Here is a 20,000-nt window from a genome sequence, read left to right as displayed (position 1 = left end):
GGGAAGCTGGATGTGGGTATGTGTCCTGGTCACTGCACTAGCGCCTCCTCTGGTCGGTCGGGGCGCCTATTTGAGGGGGAAGGGGAACTGGAGGGGAATAGCGTGATCCTCCCTGGATCCCCCTGGCGAAACTCCTCACTGTCATGTGCTAATTTGAGGGGTGAAAGGTCAGTCGATGGGTGGAAAATAGTGACTCTGTACTGGTGAGTCCATGTAACAATTATCTGAAAACATTTTTTTACATTCATAAACAAGATACTTCATTGTCAGTTATATATTTTTTTTTTATGGGTTTCATGGTGCAAAAATAAAGATGAGTTGATAGCCTGGGGTTGAGGCCTCGAGAGTTACAGACAGGCTGTCTGTAACTATTTATTTCCTCTACAAATACCCAAAACATTCAGACACACACCAACTCATTCTAATGGTAGATATTATCAGATAAAGGTTTAGCATCCGCCCATTTTTTTAACCACATACCTGGGTCAGGGTATGTCGTACCAAGTAGTACTTAAAGAAGGCTTTGTTAATCAATTTCTGTTGTTCATCTTCGTTTTGAGTTTGTTTCAAATCCAAAGATATTCCATCCGGTGAAATAAAACCGCTTTTGTAAAGAATTATGTCAACGTTATTGAGACATAGGCTTTAATCACAACAGCATAGACTATACAGAGGTCATAACTTTGTAAGAGGTGATGGTGCAAATATAGGCATAAATATATATGTTATCTAGAAAAAGTTGGGATAGTGTTATTATGAGCTCAGGAATCTCATTAACTCGCAGTTAATTGCCTCCATGTATTAAAAGGGATTCCAAGCGCCGGCCACCTTATAGCGCAACATCTCCATAAGGACAGATGATGGCGCTCTTTTGTCAACTGAAATGAAGAACCTGATGCTGCTCTGACCACATCTCTTGTGATACCAGACAGACCATCACGGATGGGTTTTTTCATATGAAACTGACATTTATTCAATTTTGTGGATTCACAATTGTGTTATAAATCACCCATCCATACGTCATATCCATCCATTGTCCATCGCCACATAATCCAATTCAGAGTCGGGGGGAGTAATGCTCCATGTAACTGATATTTCCGCACTAGCTGAAATAATAATGAGCATTATTTTCTTCTCTGCATAGTGGTGGTCATTTGTTGAGCCCCCTTTTAAGAATCACTAACTAATATACTAATATCTATATACTAGCAGTGTGTGTTCTAGCTATTGTGATGATAGTGGTATTTAGTACTTTGCAAGTCTGGTAAACAAATAAATACAAATATCAGTTGAGGTTCTGCTGGTGGTTATGTGAATACCTGCATGGGCTTTTGGATTGCCCTCTCCAGCAACATGCCCAAAGGGAGTGTAGCAGGAAAGCTGATGGGTGTTGGAGGAAGTCTTGTTAAAGTGTCTTGGTGCTACCGGCCGTCTATCAGTCAGGACAGAGGAATCTATTTTGGTGAGCCACTCACAGAAGACCATAGGAGGCTTCAAATTTGACGAAAGTTTTCCTGTTCTCCAGTGAAGCCAGGGACTGCTCACCTCAACAGCTTTCCTGCAGAGGAAAAAGAAGGTATGTTTATCTGTCTTGTCACTGTCAAAACTGATAGAAGTCATAACGCTAAGATGTTTTCCGATGCAGGACTAAAGGGAAAATGACTGTGTGTTAGTATAGTATAAAATATATATTATTATATATAATATATTACTTCAGGTACTGGTGGATGAGGTGTCGGCAGAAAGGATCCAAATTTACAGCCATAAACCTCTTGTGAAATTGCAAACGTAAGATTTCTTGATGTTCCGCAAAAATCCTGATTTTACATTTACACAGGCTTTACCTGAGAATTAAATCCAGGTCAATACCTTCTTTGGCGCTTTTATAATGCAATTTAAATGGCAAATCCATGCTGGGATGTTTCTGTTTGGTTACTGGCTTTAGGAAAAAACATCCTAATTTCAAATTTTGTTCATGGGATTTTAAAATAAAACATTATGCAATGGCACTATGAAAAAAACAATTCTTTTTTGGAACTCCCACTTCAAAATCTTCGCAATTTAAGTGATCTTGACTTTGAATTGGCTGAACCGAAAGCGGATCGCCTCCAGTCTTCAGTAGACAACACCTCCATCCACACCATGTGTCACCCTCACTGGTGAGGCTGGGTTGCTAATTTCAAGGCTTAGCATTGGCATGCTACCAGACCATGGTTTGGATAACTAAATCCCATGTATAGCTTGTTCAACCAGAGGCAATAAAGATGATCTGTGCACACTTGCCAGCAAATTTCCGACGCCTAAAGTATAAAAACAACATAAAGTTTATTCATAGTAAGGTGAAGAGTTTAGAATCTCTTTTGTGTAGAGATTTCAGATGTGGATATGCAGCTGGACGACACTTCTCTTCTGATGTATCTCAAACCATTTGTCTTTTTCCATCAGTCGAAGGAATTTCAAACATGTCTGAAGCGTAAGTTCATAGTCACACAATTTACTTTTCAACATCTTTGATTTGAGTCATCTTTTTTTCCCAATATGTGCATCATGCTTACTTCGCTTTTAACTTTTGTATTAATTTCGTCTTTCTTCCATTGCTGAATTTCCCCCACAGACCGGTGAGTAGCTTCTGTGTTGCGCAACATTAGCTCAGATCACCTCATGTAGAAGAAGCATGCTGGAAAATGTTTTGTGTTGCCAATTTGTGGGACAACATTCTCATGTAAAACCGTGTTAACCGTTTCCTTGCATAGAGAAAATCAAAGCTCTCAGCATCTCGCAGACTCTTCCTGAAGGTATGGAAGGCCTTTTTCACTGTGATGCACCTTTCACACCAAATCATATTCATCGTGCTATCCTTGGTGTACAAAACAGCAGTGTACTTTAGCAGATCAAGTTAAACTAGCGTATTCCGAATGACCCTTTCAGACCAAACTGCTGAAAAGGGCAGCAGCCTTGTTGGAGAAGGAAAAGGAGGAGAAAATGCTTGAAAGAGAGGCCGTGCTGAATGAGAGAGTCCCTCCACTGAAGGTGTCTGGTTTGTCGTTGCAGGACCTGCAGGTATGTGCAGGGCACCGCGGACGGTAAGGCTGTGTTCAGACTGGCAGCTCAAACCTGATTACTGGCATATCCTGACTGGAATCGGATTGCTTTTATCAAGTCTGAACAGGAAGAAAAAAAAACCCACATAGAAACTGATTTTTGCAGATCAGATTTAATCCACATTTGTAGATATGTGTCTCAGTCTGGCCCGTTCAAATCAAATTTCAAACTGTCCTTTACGTCTCTCGCAATGCTGTTTCTGCACAATGATGCCGGTGTTACACCGAAATCATTGACCTGTCAGATTATGTGACCCTGCTCTACACCAAACCCATGTCTAATCAGAATCAGATTTATTGCCAAGTACAAGAACACATAAGGAATTTGTCTTGGTTTGTTGGTGCAAGAGGGAAAAATTAACAGTAAATAGTAAAGATAAAAGTTAAAAAGAATAATAAATCAAATATAAACCAAGATAAAATAAAACTAAAAGCAAGGTCAGCTTGTCCAGGGTGTCTTCCTGCCTGCCGCCCAATGACTACTGGGATAGGCTCCAACATCCCGCCACGCTGGTTGGGATAAGCGGCTTGGATAATGGATGGATGGATGAAAGTAAGGTGCAATAAGGTGCAATCAACACCGGATCAGAGTTGAACTTGACTATCTCCAACGCAATGTCTAAACTTAACCATATCTAACTGCCATATCCTGGCGGAAGTAGGTTATTTTAAACGCAAGGTCACATAATCAGACGCATAACTGGCTGCGACTGCAGCGTGAAACACGGCTGCGTATAACCTCAGCCGTCAACCTCCTCTGTCGTTGATTCTGTCTGGTATGATGGAGGAGTTCAGCACCATGAATAGACATTGCTATGGCGTGAGTCAGTGGATACACCTCCATTCTTCATAGCCTGCGGTTTCAGATGCACTTTAATCAGATTCATCTGCAGTCTGAACATAGTCTAAGCCACCTGATGCAATGTGTTAGCGGCCCCTCTTTTGCAGTAGTGTCCAACGCTGTGCTCGTGACAGCCATGCATACAGAGGTTTTTACTCTACGGCAGCTTCCTGATTGAACACATTAGCACACCTACAACTCAATAGATTAACGGTTGAAATCAACTAATGTAGTGGTTAGTTAGAATTGGAAAAGCTGGGGCAACCGGGTAGCGTAGCAGTCTATTCCGTTGCCTACCAACACAGGGATCGTTGGTTTGAATCCCCGTGTTATCTCCGGCTTGGTTGGGCGTCCCTACAGACACAATTGGCCGTGTCTGCGGGTGGGAAGCAGGATGTGGGTATGTGTCCTGGTCACTGCACGAGCACCTCCTTTGGTCGGTCGGGGCGCCTGTTTGGGGGAGAGGGGGAACTGGGGGGGAATAGCGCGATCCTCCCACACATTAAATCCCCCCTGGCGAAACACCTCACTGTTAGGTGAAAAAGAAGCGGCTGGCAACTCCACATGTATCAGAAGAGGCATGTGGTAGTCTGCAGCCCTCCCTGGATCGGCAGAAGGGGTGGAGCAGAGATTGGGACAGCTCAGACGAATGGGGTAATTGGCCGGATACAATTGGAGAGAAAAAGGGGGGGGGGAATTGGAAAAGCTGCATACACATGACTGTCAGTGGCACCTTGCTGAAGATTGCTATTCTTTTGGATGGAATGCCATACATACCTCTGTACATGCACTGTTACAGTATTTTACATAGTGTCCAAAGAAAATGGAGAATGGCCCTAAAGTAGATGGGTTCAAGTATGACTTACATTCCAAGCAGCCAATATTAATGATTGCAAGGGTCAAACCAAAGTCATCAAGGTAGGTCATTGGATGAAAAGTCATACTGTATTCCCAGAACACTTGGTTGTTTTCAACAGCCAAGAACTGATAAAGTAGGAAAATGGAGCCAGGTGCCAAACAGTCCCATCTTGGGTCTGAGATATTGTATTTCAGATCACTGTCCATTAAAACCGGACCTTTCAACCCAAGTGAATTTGCCCATCAACAAATTGATGGAGTTGGAGGTTTGATGGATCATCATTTGAAGGCCTTTCTTTGGTTCCTACTGAAAGTGTGCCTTGCTGTACTGATACGATGCGTTACTCTGCCTCTCCTCATCTCATCTCAGGCTCTGTGTAAAGAATTGCACCGTAAGATTGATGTCGTCGATGAAGAGCGCTATGACATCCAGGTCAAGGTGGCCAAGAATAACAATGAGGTAAGTCGTGAATTCACTTGATTACCAACATCTCATGTCGGCACATTAACCAAATCGAATGAAGTTTAAAGACTAACGCATAGACTTAATTAGCTCAGGTTTGGATAACACTGGTTGTGCTCGGTGCAGTTAGCACTGTTGCCTCACAACAGAAGAATCCTGTGTTCAACCCATGGCGTTTGCATGTTCTCCCCATGTTTACTTGGATTCCCTCCATGTTCTCCAGTTTCCTCCCGCAGTCTAAAGACAGGCATGGTAGGTAAACTGGACAGTCTAAATTGCCCATGGTAATGATGGACTGGTGATCCGTCCAAGTGCCTGCTGAGCCAGACTCCAGCGCCCTGAGAACCTGAACTGGATTAATCAGGTTTGGAGAATTAGTGAATGAATGAATTGACTCTGGTTAATTCCATCTCCTTTTTCACACAGATTGAGAACCTGTCTCAGAAGATCTTTGAGCTGAAGGGCAAGATGAAGCGACCTGCTCTCAAGAGGGTGAAGATCTCGGCGGACGCCATGCTGGGAGCCCTGCTGGGTGCAAGGGTCAAAGAGTCTGTCGACTTCAAGGCCAACCTCAAGACTGTCAAGAAGGAGGAAGAGAAGGTAAAGGCTGAAGTCTTCATCTTGAATCTGTTGCGGAATATTCCACAGTGTATTACAGCTTACGATAAATTCATAGAGTTTTTTTTTTCAAGATTTTTTTTTGTGGTGTTTATACCTTTATTTGATATCAACAGTGGAGGCAGACAGGAAATGGGGGAGAGGGGTGGGGGGGTATGACTTGCAGCAACGGTTACCAGCTGGCTTCGAACCAGCAATGTTGCAACCATGTGGGATAAGATAAGATAAGATAAGATAAGATAAGATAAGATAAGATAAGATAAGATAAGATAAGCTTCATCCCCAAGGTAAATAGTGTGAATGAAAGCCCTTGCTGGTATTTTTGAATCAAGCACAGATTACTTTGATGACGTTGTGCATTTTTTCAAAGAAAGTGACAAAAAGGAATGACCCGATATGCACAATGTCTGGTTATTCTTTTTGTCACTTTTTTTTAAATTTTTTTACACAGAACATTGCTAAAAATAATTTTCTTTTTACAAACAGAAAGAGGAGGTGACCGACTGGCGTAAGAATGTGGAGGCCATGTCTGGCATGGAGGGCAGGAAGAAGCTGTTTAATGCTGGACAGTAGATGTGGTGTACGTGGATACCCTGAATGATTTCATAAATGTCTTCTTTATGAAGGTTTCTTTCTCTATGAACACAGCTGACTGAATTACAACTGAAAAAGCGGATAGGAAATGAGTTTTTAGTGCAGACCGCTGAAGTCCACATTAGCATCTATCGTTGCAGCACATAATACCTCAAATTCAAAGGCATAGTTATACATTTATTTTGCATGTTATGTTTTGTTGAAGAAGGAAGACTGAAGTTCTGACAAACTATATTAATCATCACATAATGTATGGCGGAATCCTTGTTTTTGTTGTGTTTAACACCGAGGGCAGTCTGACAGGATGTGGAAGCGGGGCAGGGTAAGCTAACTGCTAGCCCAGACCAGCAGTTCCGACAGTCATCCTGGCTGGCGTTCGTTCTCCTGGACAGTGATTTTTGTTTAGTGTTAGTTTGGATATATGTGTTCTTGTAGTTTTCGGATGTGTGTTTTTGTCTTTGTGTTGCACTGCTGTGGGCTGGGGGAAACGATGTTTCGGTTCAGTTCATGTGCACAAGTGCATGAAATGAAATGACAAATAAAGTGTTTCTGATTCTGATTAACCAAGAAGGAGTGTATGTGAAAGTCATGAAAATTAATTTCTCTGATCGACATTAAAAGTGATGCAAAACATATCTTTTTTAAAATCTCTTCTTTATTATGTATGTTGATAGTCATTGAAACTAGACTAGAATCACTCATCCTGTACCATACACCATATTAGTGGTTTTCAAACTATGGATTGGGACCCAAAAGTGGGTTGAAGCAGGTGGCCAGGTGGGTTGTGGGATGTCCACAATAATCACATTTTGTTTGGAGACTGAGAAGAAAAGGCATATTTATTGTTTTTGTGAAAAGAGAAATAAAAGAAAACAATTATTTTAATACTTTTGAGTTGATGCAAACAATGCATTGATTTAACTGTGTCCCAAAATATCACTGAAATAAACCTTCAATGTTGGCATGCCTTGTCTGTTTCCTCTGATCATTAGTAAGCCATGACTGAAAACTGAAAAGAAGAACATTGGTTCGATGAACAAAATAGAGAGAGTTGTTAATTATCTCTTGGTTCATCACGTTATGAAAATTTATTGTTTATTTCACTGCATAAAATAGGAAAGTAAAAAATTAAAAATGTAGGGCTATCGGCCAAAACGTATCTCCAAAGGCTGGTCATTACATGTCAAAGATCAGGAACCCTTGAGCAAGGAGAATATGAATATTTTTCATGACTTGTCAGTTGTTGAACGAAAGAAAAAGGATGAAATTATTGAATTCATCCTTCTTCTGTACCCACTTGCTCCACTTCTGGACATCAACTTTGTAGGTATTCAAAAGAAGCAGGGTGACATCCTGAACAGTTTGCTAGTCCATCAGAGGGCTATAACATCCAATCACTCAACACCATTCATAACTATGGGCGGTTTAGAATCTCTCCATTCTGCTAATGATTGTGTGTTTTTGGACTGTGGAAGAAAACCCATGCAAACTCAATGCAGAGGAGCTGAAGCCAAACCCAGGAGCCTGTCCATGTAAAGCAGCAATGCCAAGTTGTTAAATGATGTTTGTAAATCAAGGAAGACATAATAGTTACATTAACAACAGGAATTGTTCTCAAAATAATGGAGGTCATGTGGTCAGGGCTCTTTGACATGTACCTTAAGCATTCAGGGACCAGCTAGTGCACCCAGTAGAGGCCTGCCATTCTGTTACTGGCATTACTAACAGATGCTGGCAGAACAAAAAAGACAATATCCAAGACTGCTGTTATAATGTACAAGATGTGTTTTAAACTTTGTTTCAATGTTAAGGACATGGCAAAATTTTAACATATAGAACCATTCTCATACACAAATGTAAGCTTTTGTGTAAACTTTTAAGTCAGAGCGAAATTGAAAAGCTAATATCGTCTAACATCACTTATTATTTGAATCATCTTGCAGAAATTGGAATGCTATGGTATAAGAAGTGTCCCACACGCTGGTTAAGAAGTTATTTAAATCATAGGTTTCAATATGTGAAAATTGAAAACACTGAATCACATCTAAGAAGAGTAACTTGTGGTGTTCCGCAAGGCTCAGTATTGGGACCTAAGTTCTTTATACTTTATTTAAATGATATTTCTATGGTATCTAATTTGTTGAAATTTGTTACGTTTGCTGATGATACAAATTTATTTTGTTCAGGGGAGGACATGAAAGAATTGTTGAAAACAGTAGAAAGGGAATTGAGAATGCTAAAAAATGGTTTGATATTAATAAGTTATCACTAAATGAAAATAAAACAAAATGTATGGCGTTCAGTGGTTTTAGGGTTAATTGTGAAATAAAACTTAAGTTAAATGGAGCTGAACTTGAAAGAGTATTTGAAACAAAATTCTTGAGCTTGATTATAGATCATAAACTGTTGGAAGCCACATATAGAATATATTAAATGGATATTATCTAAATCTATTGCTTTTCTTTACAAAACAAGGGATCTGCTGAACAGGAAATGTTTGCGTATATTGTATTGTTCATTAATAATGCCATATCTGTCATACTGTGCTGAGGTTTGGGGAAATGTTTAAAAAAAATATAGACCCTATAATTAAACACGAGAAAAGAGCTATTAGAATAATAAATAAAGTTTGTTACCATGAATCTACTAATCCATATGGTCCTGCACCTTAAAATTCTTATTGTGTATCTAAAAACATTGGAAATACTTTTTCGAACTAGAAGTAAAAGCCTTCCTGTTTGTAGACAACATTTTTTTAAATTAAGAGAAGGAAACTATAATTTAAGAGGGTTGTGTATTTTTTGAAACATGTAAAGAGAGAGCCAATGTAAAATTCAGATGTTTTTCAGTTTTGGGAGTCAAACTATGAAATGGTCTTAATGATGAGTTGAAATTGTGTAGCTCGCTGTTGAGCTTCAGAAAATCTTTAAAATGTAAAATAATTAAGGATTACAACTTAGTATAAATTCTTCTTTTTTCTTCCTTTTTTAATTCTGATATTCTAGCTTAATTAAGGACTGTATAGGATAGGCAACAATAAGCCTTGGGCTTCAGCCGATTCCTTTTTCGGTCACTGATTGATTGAGTTTTGTTGTGTGAAATGGACTGATGTAAAAATGTACGATGATTTTTTTTCTGTCTGTCGCATATGCACACAAATGTATGACTGAAATAAATCATTCATTCATTCATTCATCATCCTTTTGTACCATCTCTTTCTACTAGAAAAAGGGTAGAGTTCAGTTTTTCTTTCTCTTTTTAAAAGAGCTCCTCCAGTTCAACTTCCCTCCATCCATTATCCAAGCCACTTATCCTCCTCAGGGTTGTGGGAATGCTGGAGCCTATCCCAGCAGTCATTGGGTAGCAGGCGGGGAGACACCCTGGCCAGGCTGTCGGCTATCCAGGGACTCACACACACACACACACACACACACACACACATTCACACCTAGGGACAATTTAGCACAGCTGATTCACCTGACCTACATGTCTTTGGACTGTGGGAGGAAACCGGAGCACCCGGAGGAAACCCACACAGACACGGGGAGAACATGCAAACTCAACACAGAGGACGACCCGGGACAACCCCTAAGGTTGGACTACCCCGAGGTTTAACCCAGGACCTTCTTGCTGTAAGGCGACCGCGCTAACCACTGGGCCACCGTGCCGCCCCAGTTCAACTTCTCTCACCTTATCATTTTTCTGACACTCTTGATGCTGTCAGAAAAACTCATTTACATACAGCCAATCAGATGAAATCATCAAATTATGTAGCCCTGTCCACCCTTACCAACCCTTGCTTGTACCTGTCACTCAAAGGTCAGCTCATGAATATCAATGAGGACTAGACCACACCCTCAGTTTTAGAGCCAATGGAGTTATCAATATCGATAAAGGTATAAAAAACACAATATTAATAATTTGCAATTAAACATTGTTTCTGAATGTTTTATTTTCCTCAAGGTTTTTAGACATGAAAAGTTAAAAATCTGATTACTAATTTTGTTCTGACTTCAAAACAGTTTGCAATATTGACTCAGCACAGACCCTGCGATGTAGATTTCCGTAACAGGAGAGTCTGGTGGTCTTTTTCGAAAATGGCTTTCAGGAATATGCACATTTTTCAGGATGGGTAGACCAGGTAGGAATCAACCCTCTGACAATGACATTGTTAACCTCCACTGTCACGATCCATGGATAGACAACTTCTGCTTCCCTTTTACACACGGGTAAAAAGACTCATTCATAACCCAATTCAGGGTCATGGGGGGCTGGGGTGTGTAGAGGGAGACACCCTGACAGGTCACCACTCCCTCACAGAGCACGCACACACACACACACACACACACACACACACACACACACACACACACACACACACACACAACTCTTCATTCAGCAACTTCAAAGCTCACTAAAATTCATCTCAACAGACAGAAATATAATTAATAATGGCCCAATGGAAAGCAAAATAGCCCAAAAATAGCGCTGGACTTAGCTCAAGAGCAACTGTTTACACCACTCTACATTTTACCTTTTAGCTGAAATATAAATGGATCCTGAAGAAATCCAATCTTTGGACATCAAAACTGACAGGTCCACCGTTCCTTCAGCTGGCTCCTGCAACAATAACACAGAATCGGCGGTTTAGTGGAGGATAAAAGCACGTAAAATACAGTTTACCCAACTTTTTATTTTCCGAATAGAGTTTATCCCCCCTTTTTTTTTAGGGCTGATGAAAATCTTCATTACACAAATTCATCCTGTGTGTCAAAGTAAGCAGTATCAAGCCAATGCAAGTCACAGAAAACAACGTGTATCAGTGGAAATACACACACTAGTTTCTGAAAACACTGACTGATTTGGTGGTTGGTTGCTTAATGATGATCTCTTAACTAAAGGTCAGAGTTTACCCACCCTTTTTTTTTTATCACTCCATCACAGCACAGAATTAACTCTGGCTGTCCTGGTTTAAAAAAAAAAAAACAACCTTGCAAGTGTCTCGCACCTGTCCCTGTTAGTCTTCTTCTCTAAATAAAGCCTGGCTAACCTTTATAAGGCTTTGTTCCCACGTCTTTGGGGCTTGGGTTGCATTATCACATTAACACACGATTCACAACGCGCCTGTGTGTGTGTGTGTGTGTGTGTGTGTGTGTGTCAGGGGAGGAACAGGATATGGGTAAGTGAAGTGCATGTAGTTATGCATGTGCGTGTATGTGAGAGTGCTGATGGGCACTGTTGGGGCAGGATGAAGGAGGACAGCAGCTCTGAGAGCGACAGATTGTCATAGGACTTTGTGTAATACCATAGTAAACAAATTGCCGTGATCTCTGCACAATTTGTTCTGTACCAATGGGGAAAACGGACAACAAAACAAGTGGCCCATTAAGACTTCCACCCTAAACAAAGCCACGCTTGTGATAGCTGAGCTTCGCAAGTTGGGTGAGCGTCCCACTGCTGCAGGTGTTTCCTGTTTCATTGTATGGAAGACCTGGTTTTTACTCTCAAATCAAACGACACACTTTCCACACGATTCTATAAGTTGCACTTGCATTTTGAGCTACTGAAGATCTGTTTCTACATGCTACTTGTATACTCCGTGCTGATATAGCCAATTGAATCCCTCATAAATTAACTAAGTAATAAATCAAACTAACTCTTTGAGTAAACAAATCAAGTGACATCAAATTAAACTAACAAATTAGATAGAAATGGGAATCGTCTATGCTAATCAAAGTATTTCCTTTCCTGAAAAAAAGCATCACCCATTATATTAGCCATAACAAATGGGTGAGTAATATAATTTTGGGGGGGGGATGCTACACTTTGATTAGCATATTTATACAGTTCCCATGGATGTGTTAATTGTTTTTAATTGTCAACCTACAAACTAAGTCAAAATAGTTTATTTGGTTGTACTATCAGATGCCCATAGACTGATCGCTACAGGCTGATAATGTTGTACTAATGGTCAATATTCGTGGATTGGACTCCGTTGTTGAGGTCAAGTCAAGTCAGATTTAATAGTTTAGCCCTACAGTAAATCAGTGTAGTCCCATAGGGCTTTACAATCCCAGTTACATTCTGTGCAATGTGGATGAGGAAAGACTGCAGAAAAATACACGGTAGAAAGTCAAAGGATGTTGTGTAAGGGCGGCACGGTGGCACAGTGGTTAGCGCTTTCGCCTCACAAATACAAATACAAATATTTTATACAAATAAAATTGACTTGACTTAACTTGACTCACAGCAAGAAGGTCCTGGGTTCGAACCCCGGGGTTGTCCAACCTTGGGGGTCATCCCAGGTCGTCCTCTGCGTGGAGTTTGCATGTTGTCCCTGTATCTGCGGTGGGTTTTCTCAGGGTGCTCAGGTTTCCCCCACCATAAAAAAAGACATGCATGTTAGGGTTTATCCTCCTGTCTGTGTCCCTGACCGAGGCATGGCAAGACGAACTGGAGTTGGTCCCCGAGCGCTGCACGGCGGCTGCCCACTGCTCCTAGCTACACGGCTAGGATGGGTTAAATCCAGAGCATAATTTCCCTATGGGGATCAATAAAGTATCTCAAAATCAAAATAAAATAAAAAGCCAAAGAATATGAAGCGTGATTACAGGCTTTATGTATTTCTACAATTTACTGTTAAGATTTTATTTGGATTCCTCTCTCAGTTGACTCCTTAAAAATCCAAATGAATCTCATTTAAATAGTTTTCCTGAAAGGGTCACCCACAAGTCTATGGCCTGGGCTAGGAGGGGCCACCTCTCTGTCACTTCCTCTAACAGGTGTTTGTCAAAATCACTAAAGAGCATCTACACAAATATCCAAGTCCATAAATGCCGTTTTATCACCCTCTTTGCAGCCTGAATATCACAAGGATGCTATGTACAAACACTAAATGTCACTGTCAGCTAGAGAGTGACTATTTTAGTTAGCTGTTCACGCAGGACACAGAAACTAAGGACATACTTTTTATTGCCACTGTACATACATACAATGAAATTAATTATCTGCATTTAACCCATTCTATTGTATAGGAGCAGTGTGCAGCTGCAGCACCCGGGGACCAACTCCAGTTCTTCTTTCCACTGCCTTGCTCAGGGGCACAGACAGGACTATTAACCCTAACATGCATGTCTTTTTGATGGTGGGGGGAAAACGGAGCACCCGGAGAAAACCCACCGCAGACACGGGGAGAACATGCATACTCCACACAGAAAGGACCTGGGATGGCCTGGGGTTTGAACCCAGGACCTTCTTGCTGTGAGGCAACAGTGCTGACCACTGGGCCACCTGACTGATTTTTCCATATCCTCCTTCAGCCAGCCAACTCCGTCTCACACTTTGGTTTCTTCATCTCTAATAGCACGTCCATTTCATCTTAAGGTGTAGGTTTGCTCATATTGTACAACCATTCTAGGATACAGCAAATTCAGTGTATTGAGTTTTATTCTGTTTATATGCTTTGGATTAGGTGGTCAAACATTTTTCATGTTTGTCCTTGAAGTCTTAGTTATGTTCAGAAACTTGCTTGTCAATGCAAGTCTATTGAGTAAATCTGTTTTCTTCCATAACATGTGTTTGTATGAGATTTCTCATTCTGAGTTGAATGCACGTATGAATTTATGCAAACTGGCCCTGAAGACTTGCTTTAGCTAGTGAGGTTTAACACATCAGGATCAGAATTAGAATTCAAACTCTTCTTTTTGTCGTCTTTACATTTAAACGACAAGATAAACGATGAAAGTCATGGCCCTGGCCGTTTCTCCAGTTATTTCCCTTGTGTTTCCATGTAATTCCCCTTTCCCCTGCTTGTCTCCCTGTATGTGTACCGTATTTCCCAGACTGCAAGTCGCACCGGAGTATAAGTAGCACTCAGCAAAAAAACAAATTGTTGGGAGGGAAAAAACATATACAAGTTGCTTCGGTGTATAAGTAAATTTACTATATGGTAGTACAGTATTTTCAACCGAGTCACAAGATTAAACAGCATCATCTAGTGGCCTAAGCTGAAATGCAGCGTACTCGTCCAACAGAACTACACTGTATATAAGTCACTTTGGAATATACTAAGTCACAGGACCTGCCAGACGAGTAATAAAACAGCAATTCATAGTCTGGGAAATACGGTATGTGGTGTGGGTGTGGCTTCCTTCATTGGCAATCGCCAGCTCCCACCTGATGAAGGCTCAGTCGCCTCACCTGCACACCGGCCTTCCATCAACTCAACAGTGTATCTCCTCCGGTTCTCCATCCACTTGTCACCAGATGGTTGTTTCAACTACAGTGGTCATCTCTCTCTCGGCCGCTCTGCAATAGCATATTCAGAGTCATTCCTCATGTTGTTTGCATTACCTGTATTTACCTTGTGCTTCCAAGGATCACCACCCTCCGGTCCGCATGTCTACCCCTCTGCCTGCCTGCTCACTTCCTAAATCCCCGAGCCTATCCTCTGCCAGCTACGCTCACTGCCTCGTCCGTCTGTTACAGTGTCAGTTAGCAGACGCTTTTATCCAAAGCAACGTACATCTGACATACAACACAAGCAAGGATCTAGTCAGGACACAACAACGCAAGTAAGTGCCAAAAAAAAAAAAAAAGGTTCAAGTCCGATAGGACAGAGCTGTCAACAGGCAGTGCAAATAAAAGGCAATGCACAGGGCGCATAGAAGCATCGTTTCTTTATTTTTATTAATACCATCAGGTGTGGAGGTGTTCGTGAAAGTGCTAGGTCAAACCCAGCTGTCCTGCTCAGCTCAGCTTTGCTAACCAACATCCTGCTCAGCTAGCCGCCATCGCCTCGCTACCCTCTGCCTCGCCTGCCTTCCTTATTCCCCTTTATTCCTACAATAAACCTCTTTTTATATTACTTAAGTCCATTGTCTGTGTTTGGGTCTGCCTCTACTGATCGTAACAGAAAAAGATTTCTAAAATATATAAGTTATATATAAGTTATATATATATATATATATATATATAAATGTATTATGGTATTATGTGTTAAAAAGAAAAGCTGCTGGTGACAAACACCAAACAGACATGTATTTGCCACAACTGTTGTGTACATAAATGACTTTCCTCTCATCTTCCCAACTGCACACATGGGTTAAAACAGAAGTGGGCCATAAATCACTTTGTGTAATAAACTTTAATGTGTCAATGAAAGCTTTGAACGGGTGAAATACTTTGACTGCCGATGCTGAAACTGGCCATTAATCTTCCCCTTACAACTTAATTAAACAGGTGTTTAGGACGGCGGCATCTTGGCTCTATCTGTAATAACTCTGCAGCACATTATATTTACATTGCTTCCATGACTATGCTACTCCTTTCACATTTCAAAGGGCAAATTGATGAGAAAACCATGGCAGATATGAGTATTGCCACTTCTCATTTTACAGATTTATTGAAAAATACATTTCAATTTACTGTGAACCTGTGTGTGTGTGTGTGTGTGTGTGTGTGTGTGTGTGTGTGTGTGTGTGTGTGTATCGAATAGGCCTAATATTTTGGGTTCTTTTCCTGCACGGTAATACAACTTTAGACCAGTACCGATGGTACTGACTCTAATCTAGAATGTTCCACTCATCTGTCTGTATCACTAATAGTATAAAAACGTATGCAGAAGAAATCCAGGATCTCCTCCTCTGGAAAACTGAGATTAAATGTGGCTAACCTACAACTGTCCTGGCTAACTGAACGCCTTCATTTGTTTATATTGGCAGTGGTAAAAATGACTGCCCCATTAGTTATATTCATGATTTATTGCTATTATGTGGGATATTTAATTAATACTTACAGGCAGGTTATTTTTTTAAGTGTTGCATATTATTTGTCTTTTCGATGCAAAGATAGAGACGACACTACTGTCAGGTGAAATAAACATCAGCGATGTTTTGCTACAAGCAGAAACTGCAGGAGCTACTGAAGGTGCTGCAAGTTACTCCTCTTGGTGGTATTCCTTGACGGCATTCGCATTGCGCTGAAACCTTCTGCAGGTATTTCAGGGTCACAAGCATTTCACCCCTTAGCCTGTATGCTCCGCCTGAGTGGGTCAGCAAAGACCAAATCAGCCTTCACCTGCAGAACGGTTCCATCTTCTATCTTGAGCTGGTTTCAGCTGACATGGCTATCTCCCCAATGGCTTGCTTCAGTTTTTTTGAGTTCCACACCCATCGTCTGTAAATAGAGCACTGATGTTGCTAGGGAACCACGGCTGCCGACTTCGATGGGAAATAAGGTTGCATACCATACAAGAGCCTCATCGATCAAATCCTGGTACTTTTTTCTGCTGGTTAGAGATGGCTCGCCTGTTCTCCCAGGGCACTGGGATTTCAGCTACCAAGATAGTTTTGTGCTCCTGGATAGAAGTACCATGTCTGGTCGAAGTGAGATTGCTGCCACCTCTTCCGGAAAGCCAAGTATTTTCTTCAGAATGGGTTTTGATTTAAAATGAAAAAAAAAAGGAATCTTCTTCAAACTGGAATGTCCCTTTCTTCGGGAAAACCCTCTTAAGGTTTTTCAACACTGTTAAGTGCATAACAAAACACTACACTTTCACACCAAAATGGATCCTCCTAGAAAATCACAATTAACCAATCTCAATGTCACTTAAATTCAACCAATATAATTAGTGGTCCAACCCCCCACCCCACCCTCCCCCCCACACACACACCTGGATACTGCCCCCTAAAGCTGGCAAAGCCAAAATGATGTTAAGCCAAAATATAAAGTTGCAGGCCTGCTTCGGTGCTTGTGATCGTTGTGGCCCAAAACTTAATGGCTCCTTCGCGAGCAAAAGAACAAGTGTGGTACCTGAGACGATGTCCCCGGTTTGTCTTTCTTCAACCGTCCCGGTTGCAGGTTTAGCAGCAGGTCGGCATCTCGCACAATCACCGTCTGATGTCTGTCCTCTCTCCCGCGTCGCCACGAACACGCTGAGTGAAGCCCTGGTTGCTCCACACTTCGTCCCAGGTTCTCTGCTCTGCCCCCTGGTGGTGGGAAGCAGCATCTCACCCCTCCAACAGTTCAACGGCGCCAGTTAAACTTAAGCTAGCAAATGTCCGTTCACGACTCTATGCTACACGTCGAGCGCTTAGCATTAGCATTAGCGCACAACTAAACGCTCTTTGAATTTCGGGTAGAAATCCCTCACGTTCCGACAATATATAATATTTATACTCTCACCCCGACTGTTGCGTAAACAATCCTAAGATATAAATTACATAATGGGTTGGGCACTCTAAACTTAACGTACAACACAGAAGGTATCTGTATCGCGCTCACTCGCCGCTCTCTTCCGGTTCCGTCGTCCGCCGGTCCGTCCCCTCTCTCGTCCGTGCGGAAACACCTCCCCGACCGGTACTCCTGCAGCGTGTCATTAACCCCCGTAAATGCTGGTTTAGACAGTTTCCAGGAAAACGTTATACTCTTTAATAAACCAAAACACATCACACTTTTTAAAATGATTTTAACCTTCTTAAACCCTTTTAAACTAAACCTTATTTAAATGTTTTAACACTATCTATACTATAGCATCACCCGATATAACCACATGTTTTAACTGGGTTACAATAGTGTATATATATATATATAGTTTAATAGTAAAAATGCATCAAGACAAATGTCTTAATCTTGTTGCAAATTAGAAAAGGGTTAGAGATAAAAGGTGCACGATAACGTTATGTAGCCTAAATGAATTGGAAATTCATTTTCTTAATTTCTACAATACTGATAGCAGAACCGTTAACGTCAGAGCTTATCAATACTGCAGTCTTTAATAATTTAGCACCGGTGCCCGTTTAATACCGGGTGTCGGTACCCATCCCTAATCACAAGTGGTCACTGGAGAGGTCGCGGAGACGCATTCTAATGGCAGGTGTGAACTGACGTACTTGGTGCGGTCCACTTGTGATCGGATCATCAGACTCATTCTAATGCCAGGTGTGAACTGACGTACTTGGTGCGGTCCACTTGTGATCGGCTCATCAGGCTCATCTAATGCCAGGTGTGAACTGACGTACTTGGAGCGGTCCACTTGTGATCGGATCATCAGACTCATTCTAATGCCAGGTGTGAACTGACGTACTCGGTGCGGTCCACTTGTGATCAGATCATCAGACTCATTCTAATGGCAGGTATGAACTGACGTACTTGGTGCGGTCCACTTGTGATCGGCTCATCAGGCTCATTCTAATGCCAGGTGTGAACTGACGTGCTTGGACCGGTCCACTTGCGATCGGATCATCAGGCTCATTCTAATGGCAGGTGTGAACTGACGTACTTGGTGCGGTCCACTTGTGATCGGATCATCAGACTCATTCTAATGGCAGGTGTGAACTGACGTACTCGGAGCGGTCCACTTGTGATCGGATCATCAGGCTCATTCTAATGCCTGGTGTGAACTGACGCACTTGGACCGGTCCACTTGTGATCGGATCATCAGACTCGTTCTAATGCCAGGTGTGAACTGACGTACTTGGACCGGTCCGCTTGTGATCGGCTCGTCAGACTCATTCTAATGGCAGGTGTGAACTGACGTACTCGGAGCGGTCCACTTGTGATCGGATCATCAGACTCATTCTAATCCCAGGTGTGAAATGACGTACTTGGAGCGGTCCACTTGTGATCGGATCATCAGACTCATTCTAATGGCAGGTGTGAACTGACGTACTCGGTGCGGTCCACTTGTGATCGGATCATCAGACTCATTCTAATGGCAGGTTCTCATCAGGCCATTCTAATGCCGACTAAGTATAGCTGCTCTCTAGCAGGTGTGTCTTCTTTATGGTCCCAAAATCCAAAAGCTCTTCCTATGAGCTGTATTTTACCTCTCTCAATATTTTGAGCTGTGTTTTATACTCTGTTGGACGAGGCCTCGGGTCAGTTTATATTTCAGAATGCATATCGTTACGTCCTGCTCAAAACTCAGTTTGTAATTCATTCAATTTTTCCTCCATCCATCCATTATCTGAACCGCTTATCCTGCTACCAGGGTGGCGGGGATGGGAGCTGGAGCCTATCCCAGCAGGCACTGCGGGGAGACACCCTGGACATTTAATTTCAGACACGCAGGGTTGCACTTTTTCTCCCAAGACACCATCTAAACTTTATGATACTTATTTGGCTCTTTCCTCGTCAGGCTCCTCTCCGTGACCTCCCAGATGCTCCAGCAGGAGGAAAGGGACAGAGAGAGAGAGAGAGAGAGAGAGAGAGACAGAGAGAGAGAGAGAGAGAGAGAGAGAGAGAGAGAGAGAGAGAGAGAGAGAGAGAGAGAGAGAGACAGAGAGAGAGAGAGAGAGAGAGAGAGACAGAGAGAGAGAGAGAGAGACAGAGAGAGAGAGAGAGACAGAGAGAGAGAGAGAGAGAGACAGAGAGGACAGAGAGACAGAGAGACAGAGAGAGAGAGAGAGAGAGAGAGAGAGAGACAGAGAGAGACAGAGAGAGACAGAGAGAGAGAGAGAGAGAGAGAGAGAGAGAGAGAGAGAGAGAGAGAGAGATTTTTGATTTTTAAAAAGTAACTTTTATT

At 41.9% G+C, this 20,000-nt stretch overlaps 1 protein-coding gene across 1 annotated transcript; it reads left to right on the top strand.

The window, feature by feature from the left end:
• The first annotated feature begins 2,462 nt into the window (after nucleotides 1–2,462).
• On the top strand, nucleotides 2,463–6,477 carry LOC130113994 (troponin I, slow skeletal muscle-like). The gene is given in 6 exon segments (XM_056281711.1): nucleotides 2,463–2,477; nucleotides 2,754–2,795; nucleotides 2,929–3,060; nucleotides 5,171–5,260; nucleotides 5,690–5,863; nucleotides 6,368–6,477. Coding segments are annotated over 6 exon segments (540 nt in total). The 3' UTR covers nucleotides 6,455–6,477.
• Nucleotides 6,478–20,000: the final 13,523 nt, after the last annotated feature.

The sequence above is a fragment of the Lampris incognitus genome, chromosome 6, assembly GCF_029633865.1.
Source record: "Lampris incognitus isolate fLamInc1 chromosome 6, fLamInc1.hap2, whole genome shotgun sequence".
NCBI lineage: Eukaryota > Metazoa > Chordata > Actinopteri > Lampriformes > Lampridae > Lampris > Lampris incognitus.
This window is presented reverse-complemented; position numbering and strand designations above follow the sequence as displayed.